Genomic DNA, 15,944 nt, shown 5'->3' on the forward strand with positions numbered 1-15,944 from the left:
CTGACACCAAAAAACAATTAAATAAACAAAACAAAAGATGTTATTCAGAGTTATGAAAATCACCATTGTCATCATGAATATGCATTTTAAAAAAGGTGGAATGCACAGAGTCGAAGCGTTGGGAGTTTGGTCCTGATATGTCGTGTGGAACAGAGGCTTCTGCTTCCAGTCAGCAGAAAGTCCAGGTGGTCGCAGTCATGACGGTGGAGACGGCTTCTCGTCTCCGAGCGTTTGTTATTCTCTCGTGCAAAGTGAGAAAGTGACCTCCGAGTAGTGTCGGACCCGCGTGCTGTGGTAGTGTTAACTTTTTTGGCCACTGTGCTTCTGGCTGGTGGTTTAATGTTAGTGAATGTGTGTGTTTAGTGTGTGTTTAGTGTTGAGCGTGTTTGTGATTCGAGTGCGTCTTCACCACTCCCTCCTGACCGTCCACCGAGTCGGCTGACTGAGAGTTCAAGTCCTGAGCTGAGGCCCGTTCACCTCCCGACCGGCGGCGCTGGAGGGGCTCCTCTCATCATGCCTGAGGGCAGAGACAGAGGTTACTCAAGGTCGGATCTGGTAAAGATCTACATCCAAACTACAAACTCATCTGGCTTGATGTACAGATTCACCCATTACTTGGTGGCAGATCAGACATGTTATATTACCAGGGTCTACACTGACTGCGACCCGTGCCCTTTGTTTTGGGTAGACCTTGTTGAAGTGCCTGTACTCCTCCGGAGGTGGAAGGTCTTCGATCGGGTGGAAGTTGAACTTGGATTCAAAATCATCTGAGGGAAGAGAAGGAGGATTTTTGAGAAGAGGTTGATCATTTTAATTTGTGTTACCACGTGAAACTCCGGTCAGCTCGACAACTGTTGTGATCAACTGCTTCTAGCGCTTGTGGGAAACGGCGGCCTCTGCTCTGGCTTCACATGGCTTTGTGCTGTTTATTCTATATTAATAAAGGTTACTGGGACGTCAGTGCAAACTAACACTATATGATAACTTAAAGACAAAAAGGGAAACAGGACGTGTGGGGTGTGTTCTGAGAGAAAGAGGGAGATGGTTTCAGACATGATAAACAGCAGGAGAATCTCTGGGTCAGATGTGTTCACAAAATCAACCAAACCGTCCGTCACATCCGGCTGAGGGTGGGAGGTCGGGAGGAGCACGCAGGAGGCAGGGCAGAACATATCGTTCCGCTCAATCTCCACGTTTTCCCAGTGGACATCTCAGTCCGTGTCTGTCCACTCATACACAGAATAAACTGACGTGATCCCGAGCGTACGATGTGAGGAGTAGGAACACAGACGCTTAGTTTTCCAGTAAAACTTTGACTTTACGTTGGGATTCCAGCACAAGAACCCACAACTGTGCATCTATGAATGTTTCCTTCCCTCCTGAGTTGTTCCAGTGCAACAGGAAACTGACACGGCTCATTTGCATGGCCTGTAGCGGGATATATGAGTATCGACGGCCATTCATCGCTGTCGTCTCCGACGTGTCATAAACATTAACACGTCAACAAATCCTGCGACTTGAGGATTAAATAGAGATGAGGACGAGGGGAGAATCTAAATGTTGTCCTTCTGTGTCTGTGAACAGAGAAACCATGGATAAGCAGAAGGAATACGACGATGCTGGTCTGTCCCCACTCACCTATGATGGACTTGGAAGAGGAGAAGTTGGAGTGGCCGTTCCTGATGGGCGGTGGAGGTGGAGGGGGTCCGGCCGGGGTGCGGGGGGAGGAGGAGGAGGAGGAGATGGAGGAGGGAGGAGGAGGTTTTCCCACTCGGTTGAGGGAGTCTGAGATCGCAGAGCTGTTGACACGGTACGGGGGTGGTGGCGGAGGAGCGTCCCGACCTCCGTTACGAGACCCGGAGGGGGGTACCTGGGGAGCTGCGTGGAACACACACACACACACACACACACACACACACACACACACACACACACACACACACACACACACACACACACACACACACACACACACACACACACACACACACAGAGAGAGAGAACTTAATATTCAAGGAAAACAGTCTAAACAAACTTATCTTAAAAAAAATATATATTTTCTTTGACCAACGGAAACAAAACAGTAAAGATATTCAAGTTTAAAGTGATACAGAGTCAGTGTGTGAATTTATGAGCGATTGCGCAGCCAGCCACCAGGGGGCCTTCAAGACGCTTGGGCTTCACTTTTCGGCGCCATCATGTCGGCCATCTTTATTTACAGTCTATGACAAGACACAAGACTTTTAACGTTTGTGCCAATTAACAGAGAAACCGCTGAATCGAAGAAAAACAATTAAGAGATTATCTGAGGATGTAAATAATCCTTAGTTTAAAGCTCCAACAAAGCAAATGTCCATGTCCACGCGTCACAGTAATACACTGTACACAGAAGTAAAGCAGCTTGACCAGTGGGTCACAGTTCGACCTGGAACAGAAACAGTCGTGAGCTGTGGCTGGTGGAATTATTTCCAGTTCCAGCCGACACTGTACCAGTAACACATCATTCTCCTCGACTGATGCCAGGAATGAAAAAGAGGAGTATAATGTGAAGTAGTGAGAATGAGATGAAGATCAGACATCCTGTGAGCACAGTGAAGGGAAAAGGAATGCTGGGATATTCCACCGGGCTTGAGGAATGCAGAGAAACCAGGAGGCCTTGTGGCGAATCGCTCCGTTGTCCAATCACAACACAAAGCTTCAGCTAACAAGTGCCTTCCTGTTCTGTGTTTCATAAAGTTCCAAATCAGGAAATGAAAGTACTTCTATCAACTTGAAGACTAAAGGTTTTTATGTTTACCAGTTTTACACGTTGTAGGTGACGGGGTCTTTCATCCTCCAGTGTTTGTTTCTACGTCAACACACACACACACACACACACACACACACACACACACACACACACACACACACACACACACACACGCCGTTTAATCATATTGGGTAGTTGTGTTAAACAAATAAACTCTTCAATCACATAAACTGTGGCTTCTAAATGTAAATATCAGAAGTTACGTTGTAACAGTTCACCTCGCTTAGAATGTAAGGGGGACATTACATACGCTATTCTAAAGGAGGAGGATCTGTCACGCTGTGTACGGCCGCCGCCGCCTGACCATCTTACAATCAACGAATAATACTTCATAGGACCGAGAACCTTGTCATCTGGCCCCACCACACATGAAATAGTTGGGAGAAGTTGGACAAAAGTCGGTGAGGAAAAGTCCTTGAACCGAGAGTTTCCTCGGTAAGATTCTCACTGATGTGGAGCTGCTGTCATCCTGCGCCTGCACGTGTCGGAACTGCGCGCGTGCGAGAGGCTCCACCGTGTCAATCTCGGTGTGTGGGTGTGCACTGCTGAGTCGGGCCGGCCCATCGACGCAGCAGACAGCGGAAGGTGTTGGTGTTATTAACCCTGTGAGTCCCAAATGTGTCATCAGAGCTGTTTTTGAACGATCAGGGAACATGGACTGGGACAGAGTTTTTATATATTGAACAATTCAATGTTCTCAGTAATTTCTGATAAAATCTTTATTAAATTCTTGGCCTGTTCTCAGACAGCAGAATATTACAGATCTGATTCTTTGATAATGCTTTATGGTTAGTTGCTGGGTGTTGCTCTCTACACTATGGTGCTTATAGAGGACAACACTTGAAAGAACTACTGGTATAATCATTCTAATTGTTATTTCATTCATTAAGTTCTTCAAAGATACTGAAACAACACTCAAGTTATTTATCTTTGTAAACATGTAAATATATATTTGTGTCCCCTTTAGGAGTAAGAGGAGGTATCCACCTTTAACATATCAATATTTAATAAAATCATATTTCTTCATGTGACCGACTGTCACCAAGTCGCTTGTGTGTATACACAGTATATATATACATATATCTATATATCTCTATATGTATATATCAGTCCCTGCTGCCAGAACACGTGAACACAAGAACCTGCTGAATGTTGCATCAGTAAAGACACAGACACTGATTTACATGTTTTTATCTCATTACACCAGGATCACTGGTCTTATTATAAAATCTGTAGAGCAGAGAACTACATATCACGTTTATTCTTTATTCTATTCTACTTGTTTTCATGTTCATGTACAGTTCTTGCGCCATCTGCAGGCAGACGTCACCACTGAGTCTGATTCTTTCAGTTAATGAGGAGTTTGTTTTCAACGTGTTTCTCTATATTTTTTAAGTCTTGACCTTTCAAGTAAAGAGCCTTGAGATTATGTATATGAGGATTTGGCTCTATATGTAAGCGGTCTATCCTTTGTGCCGGTGACCTGCGTTGTGTGTCAGTTTGTGAAGTAGAAGACCGGCACAGGACTTGTATTGCTGCTGAATGTGTCCTGTTCTGTTCTGTGTTCCAGCAGAAGAAAGGAAACAGCGTTGGTCATTCCTCTTCAGTACATGCCGCTCTCGGCCAGCTCCAGTGCATTCTGAGGACAATTACAAATCTTGCCTAATAAAAATAAAAAGGCCTATATAAGAAATAATAAATGCAAAAATAAATACAAATTAATAACAAAAATATGATTTGCAATTGTCTTTGAATGTATCACATTCACTCATATCCTCATACCAACGTCACGCAATGTCCCCAGTCCTACCCATAGAGGGCGCCACACCCATGTAAAACACCCAATACAATAAACAGCAATAATTAACAAAGGCTGAGGGATTTTTGGTGGTATGCAATATTAGTTTTAATACCTGCTACATATACAAATACAATTGAAGCCCCCCCCGCTAATGATGCGTTCAAGTGTTAATGTGACGGTCAGCAAAAACAATGACACCTGCTATATAGGTCAGATAAAATGACAACAACGTGGAATTTAAATCTCATGTCTTTGTTTCATGACATGTGATGATTACTGTTTTTTAAATCAATCATAAATGTTTTGTGGTAATCAACGCTTACTTACAAATCTGAAACTTTTTGATCTATGTATTTTCTGATGACCTCTCACGGCCCACCTGCAGTGGCTTCGCGGCCCACTAGGGGACCTTCCCCCGGCTGGTTGGATGTGGAGTTGTTCTCCAGACGAGGCGCAGCACTGACGTGGTTCCTCTGTTCCACTGTTTCACATATTCTGCTGTAATGTGCACGACTGGCAGATATGATACAGAAAGTCCCAGCAGCAACACGCACAGTATTGTAATCAGACAAGAACACTTTGATGAACGTGTTGTTGGAATTTGAAATTAATCACAGGCCTTTTACATTTTGGTTTTAATCCGATCAATCATTGAGAGTTCAGATATGAGTTAATACTTTGATTCTGTGTCTTAAGACAACATTTGATGACTGAAAACCTTAATTCACCAAAGTGTCCTGTTTGATTTATAAGGAAAAGGTCCATGTAAAATGTACTCAGTACTTGTATTGAAGCAAACAAAGCAGTTCCAATGAACTGTGGCTTCAACATTTTAATATCAGAGGTTCAGTAAAGACTTAATCACGTATATCTAATACATACTTTTAAAGTGTTAACAGCAGTGAACATTGGTTATCGAAGTTATTTCATTTCATCATCAACTTCATTCAGTGAGATAATCTCTCTTTAATGCTCCTGCTTGTTTGGGTCACGAGGTGAAAGTGAGAGGAAGTCTCTTATTTTTTCTTTTGCTCTCTGTCCTCCTACCCCCCTCTCTGTAATTCTTTAACTCTCCCTCCCTCTAACTCTCCGCCTCTTTTCTAAAACTCCGCTTCTTTTCTCTCTCCCTTCTGTGTTCAAGAAGTTTTTGTTATTTCTTATATATATATATATATATATACACACATATATAGATAGATTACAACAGCATGTCAATATATATACAGTATATATTAATAATGTAATATTACTATTGTTTTTATTTGTTTAATTGAAAAGACTATCTTGCTGTTTCTTTAGCTTACTGTTAATTTATATTTTAGGAATGTAGTCACATTTGTTTTGTATGTATGGTACCTACATTAATTAAAAACCCTTCCAACCCCAACGCCTTGTGTGATTGTGTGAACTGCTGAAACCATTTGCTGTAATTTTATATATAAATTATATAATTGATTTAGCCTTGCCTTATACAGTATGTCTATCATCTCTATATGATAATACAAAATAAAAATTAAAATTCAAGTAGACAGCAGATTTGTTTTATTCATCGCTATTACAGAGCACATGAAGATTAACGGTGTACAAACAACTCTTTACATAGCAAGAAATACAAATACAAAGTTATAAGAAAAATAAAGATAAAAATGTAATTAATGTTATACGAAAAATAATCTTCATGTTCATCATCATCAGTCCATATCAAAATTTATCAAATACACACTAGGCATATATACTGTAAAATGTGCACTCGCCATACTAAACCGTCCAAGATGACAGGTCCGGCTCACGCATGCGCTTTTCCGGGCCCGCCTCGGTATGAATGTAGTTGCGGGGACTTCTTAGATCCTTAATTAGAGTGTAATCTATCATCAAATATTAATATCAAAGAAACGTGAATAACATTCACGCTCACTTAAACGCGACACAACAGGGCGATGATTCAAACAGCCTTTCTGACGTCATCAACTGAAGTCAAATATGGTTTTCTTTAAATCCTTTTCAGTTAGATAATCTCTCTTTAAATACTCCAAGTAGGGAAGTCTCTGCTGCCAGCTCACAGGGGCCTGTCTCTCTCATTTCATCCGGTTGGACCATGTCCTGGATGTAGACTGGACCCGACCCGGTCTCAGCATGGTAACCAGTGAAGGGATCTTTGACCTTTTGTCCTCTGCATCTCGTCACACAATTCCCTGTGAGACCTGAAAGTGGTTTTGAGACACTTGTTAAAAACTCCAACAAAACTGGAGTAAATGCACTGAAAGTAAAATGCTACAGAGCAGAAACTGTCACTTACTGTTTCTTCCACTTCTCAGTCTGATGAAGTCCACCACCAGGAGAGCACCAAGAGGAATAAGAACACAGAGGACAACAGGAACAACAATGGCTGCAACAGCACCTGCAGGAGTGACGGGCAAACAGAAAGGAGATGAATCTTCTTTTCACCAACATGACAGTGACTCATTCTGCCAAGTCCTCTGTGGTTTACTGCTCTGGACTCAAACACAGAAGAACAGAGGATGAAGTGGAAAGTGAATTAAAGGACGACTCCAGTTTTCTAGTGGATAATAAGTCAGAGACCTTTCCCCGGCTGGTTGGATGTGGAGTTGTTCTCCAGAGGAGGCGCAGCACTGACGTGGTTCCTCTGTTCCACTGTTTCACATGAGATACAAACAGGTTGAGCACTTTCTCACATCACACGTTCACTCACAATCTGCCGTTTGTCCACTGTGCCGTACAGGCATGAGTTCAGGATCCTTACCAACATCCAGGGTGATGATGCACCTGGGTTTCAGTCTGGGGATCAAACATGTGTAATCTCCTCTGTCAGACATCTTCACAGAGGAGATCTGCACTGAGATGTTTCCCCTGATCAGGCCTTTGAGGTCCAGTGTGGTTCTGTTTCTGTACTGCTCCATCTGGACATAGTGGAGGACTATTCTGTCTCGATACAGGAGGACGAACTGCCTGAGGTCAGTTCTTGTAACTTCCACTGTGTAACTCATCAAGTTGACCGAGGGAACAAGTCCACACCAAAGACTCACGTCTTCACCTTCTTCCACCGTTAATGACAGATTCGAACATGTGGGATGAAATCCACCTGAGAAAACACAGAGAACATTTAGTCCTGTTAACATCACACAGAGCTGATGTCTCTCAGGACAGATGTGGTGTCAGTGTGAACATGAATTAATAAACTCACCAGAGACAAGTGGGACAATGAGCAGTAAAGTCAACAGAGTCTTGTCCATTTTCCAGAGTTTCGTCCGCAGCACAGATTGTACCGAACCCGTACAGGGATCTGAAGAGCCGGCTGCAGGTCCTGTTCTCTCGCTAAGATTCTCACTGATCTGGAGCTGATGTCCTGTGCGGATAAGACTGCAGAGTGCAACCCTTTATACTCGTAGAGGGACGTGTCATGTTCGGGATTTACACTCCCCTGGATTTGTATAAGGCCCTCCCTCGACTCACATTCGGCAAATCAGATCACTTCTCAGTTCTGCCTTCCTCCTGGGCGAAACTCCAAACGTGACAGACCGGTGACTCGGACCATTCAGCGAGGGACCGACCAATCCGACTCGGCTCTACGGTACAGAGGTCTGCGACAAGACACACAGAGAGAGTCAAGGAGACACGTAAGGCGTGTCCTGGAGAGTCGGAGACACACAGAGCGTGTCTGGAGGTCAGGAGACACATGGGGCGTGTCTGGAGAGTCGCCTCTCGAAAGTAAACTGTTCAAACCGCATTTGTTATCCGTAATGTACGGTCCGGAGCGCACAAGCGCGTGTCAGCAGCACTGGAGGCGACGCGTCAGAAACAGGAAGACGGAGCCGGTCTAACAGCCGCGTGTGTTGGTGTCTGCTCCTTCTGCTTCAGAGAGAGACGGAGAGAGAGACGGGAGAGACGAGAGAGACAGAGAGAGACGGAGAGACGAGAGACAGAGAGAGAGACGGAGAGAGAGACGGAGAGACGAGAGAGAGACAGAGAGAGACGGAGAGAGAGACGGAGAGAGACGAGAGAGTCGGAGAGAGAGTCGGAGAGAGAGACGGAGAGAGACGAGAGAGGCGGAGAGAGAGACGGAGAGAGAGACGGAGAGACGGAGAGAGAGACGGGGAGAGACGAGAGAGACAGAGAGACAGACAATCACGGGCTGACCGGCGCGGATAAATGCGCGTCCGGTGTGAACAGCCAGGCTGCTGCGCGCCAGAGAGTCGCGCTGCGCGGCGCTTCGAGCGCTTCCGCGTCTGGTGTGAACACAGCGATCATTGCTGCCGGTCAGAACTGTTCCTTGTAAAGTGTCGTAAGATCTGTTGTTGATGTACCAGCCCGGTTTGGTAGGGGTGGGTATCATTTTAGTTGAACCCATGTTTTCTCCTGTTTCTGGATGAGGAGTTAGGTTAGAACATGTCATTTGGTTCCTTTAATTTCAGTAGGTAAGTTGAGTTTTTTCCCTTCAGGTGGTTTGTGTTTGCTGTTTTGCTGTTAGCCCCCCCTGAAGCTAAAGAGTTAACCACGGGGACATTCTGGGACGGATCCCATCAGTGTCGCTTCCATCATCGCTTTGCTCGCGTGTTCCCACAGGAGCTGATGTCCTGTGCGGATGCAACCGGCGGCGAGGACATCGCGTAAAACCCATAGCGCGAGTGTGACGCGAACTGTTACAGTGTAACTTCCACCCTGTAAACAATTGTCATGTAAATCAACTTGTCTGTTTATTATTGTTTTAAATGAAATTCAACATAATCTCAAATACAGAACAATGTAATTTAATGTAATAGCAGCATGATGACAGTCAATTCCTGTAAATTAAACTCCTCTTTAACAAAACCTTGGTTCCCTGTTTTGGTGTGATATTCTGAACAACGTATACTGAATGATTAAGGGAAATGAAATGCAGCAAAAATGTGAAATGAAAGACAAAATGTCAGATGGGCCGCATCAGTCTTTCCTTGTACAGGCAGCTTCCCAGTTAAAGATGTGAACAACAGAAAGCCCTGTCACAAAGGTTGGGTGGACGCCCCCACATGTGATCCTGAAGGCTGATCATCCAGTATCCAGCTGTCACAGGCTCTGTTCCACCTGAAACATGAGTCAAGACTCATCTCAAAAAGCATCTTGACTTTTGCAAACATCTCTAATGGGAATGAAATTCATGTTTTATTTATTATTAATACAGATAACTTAAAAAAACATCTGATATGCAATATAAGATATGTTCTGAATACATACCGAGCATTAGAGGAGGAGTCAGAAGTGTCTTTTCGTCCACCACTGTGGAAGACAGCTGTAAACCACAGACACAAACCTGTTGTGTGGATATGAGCTTTATTAGATGAGGATTAAGATGGAGACAGTTCATTGCAGAATAAATGAAAAGAGAAGAGAAACAAACCAGACGAATGAGTCCATCTGAAGTCTTTGTAAAGTGGTTCCTTCAGCAGCTGGACAACACACTAATATCACACACTATTAGTTCAACTTTCATAACCAATAAGATGTAACATTATCAAAGCTGTAGTGGAGTTAAGGTGAAAATGTCTGTCTCTCTGTCTCTCTGTCTCTCTCGTCTCTCCCCGTCTCTCTCTCCGTCTCTCGCTCCTTTCCTCTGAAGCAGAAGGAGCAGACACCAACACACGCGGCTGTTAGACCGGCTCCGTCTTCCTGTTTCTGACGCGTCGCTCTCCAGTGCTGCTGACACGCGCTTGTGCGCTCCGACCGTACATTACGGATAACAAATGCGGTTTGAACAGTTTACTTTCGAGAGGCGACTCTCCAGACACGCCCCCATGTGTGTCTCCGACTCTCCAGACACGCCCCCCTGTGTGTCTCCGACTCTCCAGACACGCCCCCCTGTGTGTCTCCGACTCTCTCTGTGTGTCTTGTCGTAGACCTCTGTACCGTAGAGCCGAGTCGGATTGGTCGGTCCCTCGCTGAATGGTCCGAGTCACCGGTCTGTCACGTTTGAGTTTCTGCCTAGAGGAAGGCAGAACTGAGAAGTGATCTGATTTGCCGAATGTGAGTCGAGGGAGGGCCTTATACAAATCCAGGGGAGTGTAAATCCCGAACATGACACGTCCCTCTACGAGTATAAAGGGTTGCACTCTGCAGTCTTATCCGCACAGGACATCAGCTCCTGTGGGAACAGGCGAGCAAAGCGATGATGGAAGCGACACTGATGGGATCGGTCTCAGAATGTCTCTCCGACTCTCTGTCTCTCCGTCTCTCTCTCCGTCTCTCTCTCCGTCTCTCTCTCTGTCTCTCCGTCTCTCCGTAATGTACGGTCGGAGCGCACAAGCGCGTGTCAGCAGCACTGGAGAGCGACGCGTCAGAAACAGGAAGACGGAGCCGGTCTAACAGCCGCGTGTGTTGGTGTCTGCTCCTTCTGCTTCAGAGGAAAGGAGCGGAAAGAGGATTGATATCAACAGACTGAGTTCACAACACTTCATGTCGTACATGGTGAAACGTGCTGAGAGACTGACAAGGGGAGCAGAGACAAAAGAGACGGAGACTATAATGATTGAATTTGAAACAAAGGTGTCCCCACAGGAGGTAGACTTTGGATTCATCACATATAGAATTAGGGAGTTGGTACCAAACCGGGCTGGTACATCAACAACAGATCTTACGACACTTTACAAGGAACAGTTGTGACCGGCAGTCTGACCGGCAGCAATGCGCGTCCCGCCGGGTTCACGCCCGCCCCCATGTAACTCAATTGCGGTGTTCACGTCTGCTGCGATCGCGCTCTGCACCGATGGTTTCGGCGTCAGGTCTTTTTGTTCCGCTCGCCGCGAGCGCCGGGTTCTCGCCAGACGCGGAAGTGCAGCGCAACTCTCTGGCGCGCAGCAGCCTGGCTGTTCACATCGATCACGCATTTCTCCGCGCCGGTCAGCCCGTGATTCTGCTTTCTCCGCTGGTTGTTGAATGCTCCGTTCAATGTAGAGGTTCGGGGGTAAATGATGATGGTCTACATAGCACCCCCCTCTCTGTCTCTGTCTGTGTGCTTGTAGTGGAGGGGCAGAGGGGGACATTTAATCACGTGAGGGGGAAAACTCGGGGAAATTGAAACTCCAGGAGAACAGCAGGGAAATCTAAAGTACGGGATACATAGTTGATCATTTATATCATATAGATCTGTTAGACCCTTCTTCCTCTGTTTCTGACGCGTCGCTCTCCAGTGCTGCTGACCCGCGCTTTGCACTCCGATCATACAAATCCCGAACATGAGAAGACCACGCCCCCTCTACGAGTATAAAGGGTTGCACTCTGCAGTCTTATCCGCACAGGACATCAGCTCCTGTGGGAACACGCGAGCAAAGCGATGATGGAAGCGACACTGATGGGATCGGTCCCAGAATGTCCCCGTGGTTAACTCTTTAGCTTCAGGGGGGGCTAACAGCAAAACAGCAAACACAAACCACCTGAAGGGAACAAACTCAACTTACCTACTGAAATTAAAGGAACCAAAAGACATGTTCTAACCTAACTCCTCATCCAGAAACAGGAGAAAACATGGGTTCAACTAAAATGATACCCACCCCTACCAAACCGGGCTGGTACATCAACAACAGATCTTACGACACTTTACAAGTGTAATGGGGTCAATCCTTAATAAAGCTTTAGCTAAAACAGGATAGTTTTAGCAGTGTTACTTTACCAGTTATGCTTATATATCATTGTAGATATAAAATCACAGCTCTAATTAACCTGACAGGACGGCGATGCCTATAGGATGAGGGGAGTTGGCGAAGTTTATTTAGGGACACCGTAGTCGCTCTCTCTCTCTCTCTCTCTGCACTGCCGGTCCTGTGAGGAAGTGTAGCGTGGGCGCAGCAGGTGTGGACGCCAATTGTTTGTTGCGAGCCCAGCGTACAGCTGTGTGTGTGTGTGCGCGCCCGTGTGTGTGAGAGACGGCATCAGCGTCGCCATACAGGCACGCTGTAATAATCTCAGCGTGTACACACAAACTAATGGGAACGATACTTGTAAGTAATGCGCCGCAACATTTATCCAGAGTCTATACTATTGTGTCTGTGACATTAAGTGTAATTGTCCTTTTCCTGTTTTAGTACTTGTCATCACGACAATAAGGACGGCGTGGGTCTCTGCTTTATTTAAATTAATTGAAGGTATGGCATAATGATGTGTTTTATATTTGTAAATGTTTTTAAACATTTTGATAAACTTGTTTAATAATTGTGTGACCTAATATGACATGTTTGTTTCATAGGGCTGCCTTCTGGCAGAATATTTACGGTCACTGTTTTTTCCCACATTTAGATTTCATTTAGATTATTTGGCCTTGTTTAGATTTAGTTTCTTTCTGATTAATTGGTTTGATTTCTGGTTTCTTTGTTCATTTTATTTTGTTCTTTGTTCTGTGGGCAATGTGCAATATGGTTGGCGGTACTGTGCAATCCTGGTTTAATGGCTTGAATATTGGTGAGTTATTGGCTCCGTAAACTAGAGGCCCTCTTCTGTTATTTCAGTGTATAATATCTTGCAGTGATAATCCACTGGTGCAATCACACCAGTGTTGGGATTCTTAAAGTGTGCTGTGTTTGTTTTATGCATGATATTTTAGCTTTGTTAAATTGGGTCTGGAGCCTTTAATTTCTCTCTTTTTAATCTGTTATTTATATCAAGTATAGGCCGGTACTCCCTACATTGCACATGATCCTGTGCTGTTTGATCAGTCTTTTTAACTCTTTTGTCCAACTTGAATAAATTGTCTATTTCTGGAATCATCAGCCTCCCGTCCCGTTTATTCTGGATATATGTGGTGAACCCAATTGGCATTCAACTGTCACACTAAACTTTTGACCACTACAGAATTGGCGTTGTTGGCAGGGTCGGAGGCTGAATATACAATTTTCTGTTTATTTTCAACATTTTTTATTGTGTTTGTTTTTTTGGGGCCTATTGATTAGTAGAAACTAGGCCAGAGTGGGAAAAGACAGTGGCTGGTCTACAGGTGAAGAGGACCACGGGCTGATTTGAAGATCTCTCAACATACTGACTGTTTATTGGGAGGATGGAAGAAGTACAGGCCCTTATGGAGCAGCTGCAACAGCTGAAAACAGCCAATGAACAGTTGAGAGAGCAGTTGCAGAACCAATCAGAGTTACCTGAACCAGTTCCAGGGTCATCCACTACTTCTCCTCTTGTGGTTCCAGCAGGCAGCCTAGCCTGTGATGCAACCAACCTCCGTTATGTTTATGTACCTAGAGAGCGTAAATGCCCCATGTTCACTGGTAAAATGTCAGTTGATCTGTTAACAGTTGAACAATGGATTGAAGAGGTACGTAGATGTCTGGAGGTTCGGCATATGCCAGTACTTGAACAGTTGCTGTTTATCACAGACCATTTAGATGGAGGTGCCAAGTCAGAGATAAATTTTCACTCTCGTGCCGACAGAAGTACTCCTGAAAAAATCTTTCGGATTTTAAGAGAAAACTATAGTTGCGCTCAGTCCTATGTTGCGGCACAGTTACAGTTTTTCCAACGTACTCAGCGTGAGGGTGAATTTTTGCGTGATTACTCGCATGCCCTTAAGTCCTTAATGGATTTAGCGATACGTAAAGCGCCTGGTGGTATCCCCAACTCTGATGTCTTGTTGCGTGATCAGTTTATTGAACATGTGCTTGATGATATGTTGCGTAGAGAGTTGAAGCAGCATGTGGTCCAACAACCAAGTATTCCTTTCGTAAACCTTCGGGCTATTGCTATTAGGTGGGCAGAAACAAGTAGACAGGGAGGTAAAATTAGACCTCGGGTCTACTCTTGTGACACATACTCCCAGGCAGTGGATAGTTCTGAGGGTAGCACAAATGCGGTCACTGCTAGCTCTAATGATGAAATGGCAGAGATAAAAGAGTGCCTTCGCAAACAACAAGCTCAATTAGATACTATTATGAAGCATGTCACTGCCCAGTCCTCTCAGCCTACTCAGAGCCCTGTAGCCCTGACCCAAGCTAAGCAGTTACGATTTCCAACAGATGGCAAACTAATTTGTCACCGTTGTAATAGAGCAGGCCACATAGCCAGGTTCTGTAGGGTAAACCTAACTGCTACTACAACCCGTGAAGGATCTGTTTATGAAGTGGGGGTGCACAGACAGGTAGGGGGAGGGGGTTCTGATTCTCAGCCATCGGGAAACTAGACCCCTCTGGTGCAGAGAGCCAGGCATCAGAAAAGGGTTTTGTGAGCTCACCTGAAGACCAAATGGATGATCACTCTCGACTTATAGGAGATTGCCCAGTTGTGAAAATCAACATGGGGGGTGTGGTGGTGTCCTGCCTTTTGGATACCGGGTCAATGGTAACCACGATCAGAGAAAGCTTCTTTGAGAAACACTTCAGGTCGCAGGGTGTTGGGCTTCTAAAGACATGTCACTGGTTACGTCTTAAGGCAGCCAATGGACTAAAAATCCCTTATCTAGGATATATGGAGCTCAATGTGACTGTTTTGGGTAAAACCCTCTCTCAAATGGGCGTGCTAGTTGTAGAGGACCCCCTAGATGAGCCCACACCACAGCAGCAGGCAGTATCTGGCCTCTTGGGAATGAACATCATTCGCCACTGTTACCGTCTGCTTTTTGAACAGTATGGACCTCGTCTTTTTGAGTCACCTGTCCTACAAGCTGCTAGTAAGGAGTGGAAAGAAACTCTTTCCATGTGTCATCGCATTGAGGCTTTGAACACACAGGGGTGCTTGGGTATAGCCAAAGTCCATGGTCGAGCTGTTCGCGTTCCTGCTGGTTCCCTGAAATGGATACGCACTTCCTGTCCCTGCACTTTCAACACCACCCTCCCATTAGTGCTCCTGGAACCCCTAGCAAAAGGAAATCCTCTCCCAGCAGGTGCCCTTGTATCTGCAGCCCTTCTTTCTGTCCACCAGGGCAAGGTGGAAATTCCTGTAGTCAATGTGGGAACTGAAGATGTTTGGCTGCAACCTCATACACAGCTGGGTGAGCTGCACGTGGTTGACCTGCCAAAATCAAAGAGCTCTATCCTTATCAGGGAAATAGACGACCAGAACACGCTAGCAGTGATTCAGGAGGTGACTGCAGTGAGCCCCCCGGCCATTGATCTGTCTAGGCTGTCATGGCCTAGCCTTTCCCCTGAGCAGACGAAACAATGTATAGAGCTTTTGCAGAAGCATATCACAGTTTTTAGTCAAGGAGAGGGAGACCTGGGATGTACCACGCTGGTAGAGCATGAAATTCCTATAGTGGATGACGCCCCAGTTAGGCAACGCTATCGCAGGCTCCCGCCGTCACAGTATGAGCAAGTCAAACTCACATTCAGGAGTTGTTGGACAGAGGGGTTGTAC

The 15,944-nt window shown here is 45.3% G+C and overlaps 1 protein-coding gene and 1 long non-coding RNA gene across 2 annotated transcripts; both read right to left on the reverse strand.

Annotated features, from left to right (window-relative positions):
• Nucleotides 1–473: 473 nt before the first annotated feature.
• Nucleotides 474–7,981, reverse strand: LOC118099177. Its single transcript, XM_047342448.1, has 8 exons — nt 7,813–7,981; nt 7,372–7,710; nt 7,191–7,262; nt 6,907–7,008; nt 6,671–6,811; nt 1,639–1,785; nt 645–767; nt 474–517 (listed from the first exon to the last, which is right to left on the reverse strand). The coding sequence occupies exons 1-8, from the start codon at nt 7,859–7,861 to the stop codon at nt 474–476; spliced, it is 1,017 nt and encodes a 338-aa protein (XP_047198404.1). The 5' UTR covers nt 7,862–7,981.
• A 1,328-nt stretch (nt 7,982–9,309) lies between these two features.
• Nucleotides 9,310–10,868, reverse strand: LOC118099768. The gene is made up of 3 exons (XR_004694364.2): nt 10,003–10,868; nt 9,840–9,915; nt 9,310–9,689 (listed from the first exon to the last, which is right to left on the reverse strand). It is a non-coding gene; the product is annotated as an uncharacterized LOC118099768 (long non-coding RNA).
• Between the last annotated feature and the right edge of the window lie 5,076 nt (nt 10,869–15,944).

This window comes from Hippoglossus stenolepis, chromosome 2 (genome assembly GCF_022539355.2).
Source record: "Hippoglossus stenolepis isolate QCI-W04-F060 chromosome 2, HSTE1.2, whole genome shotgun sequence".
NCBI classification, from domain to species: Eukaryota; Metazoa; Chordata; class Actinopteri; order Pleuronectiformes; family Pleuronectidae; genus Hippoglossus; species Hippoglossus stenolepis.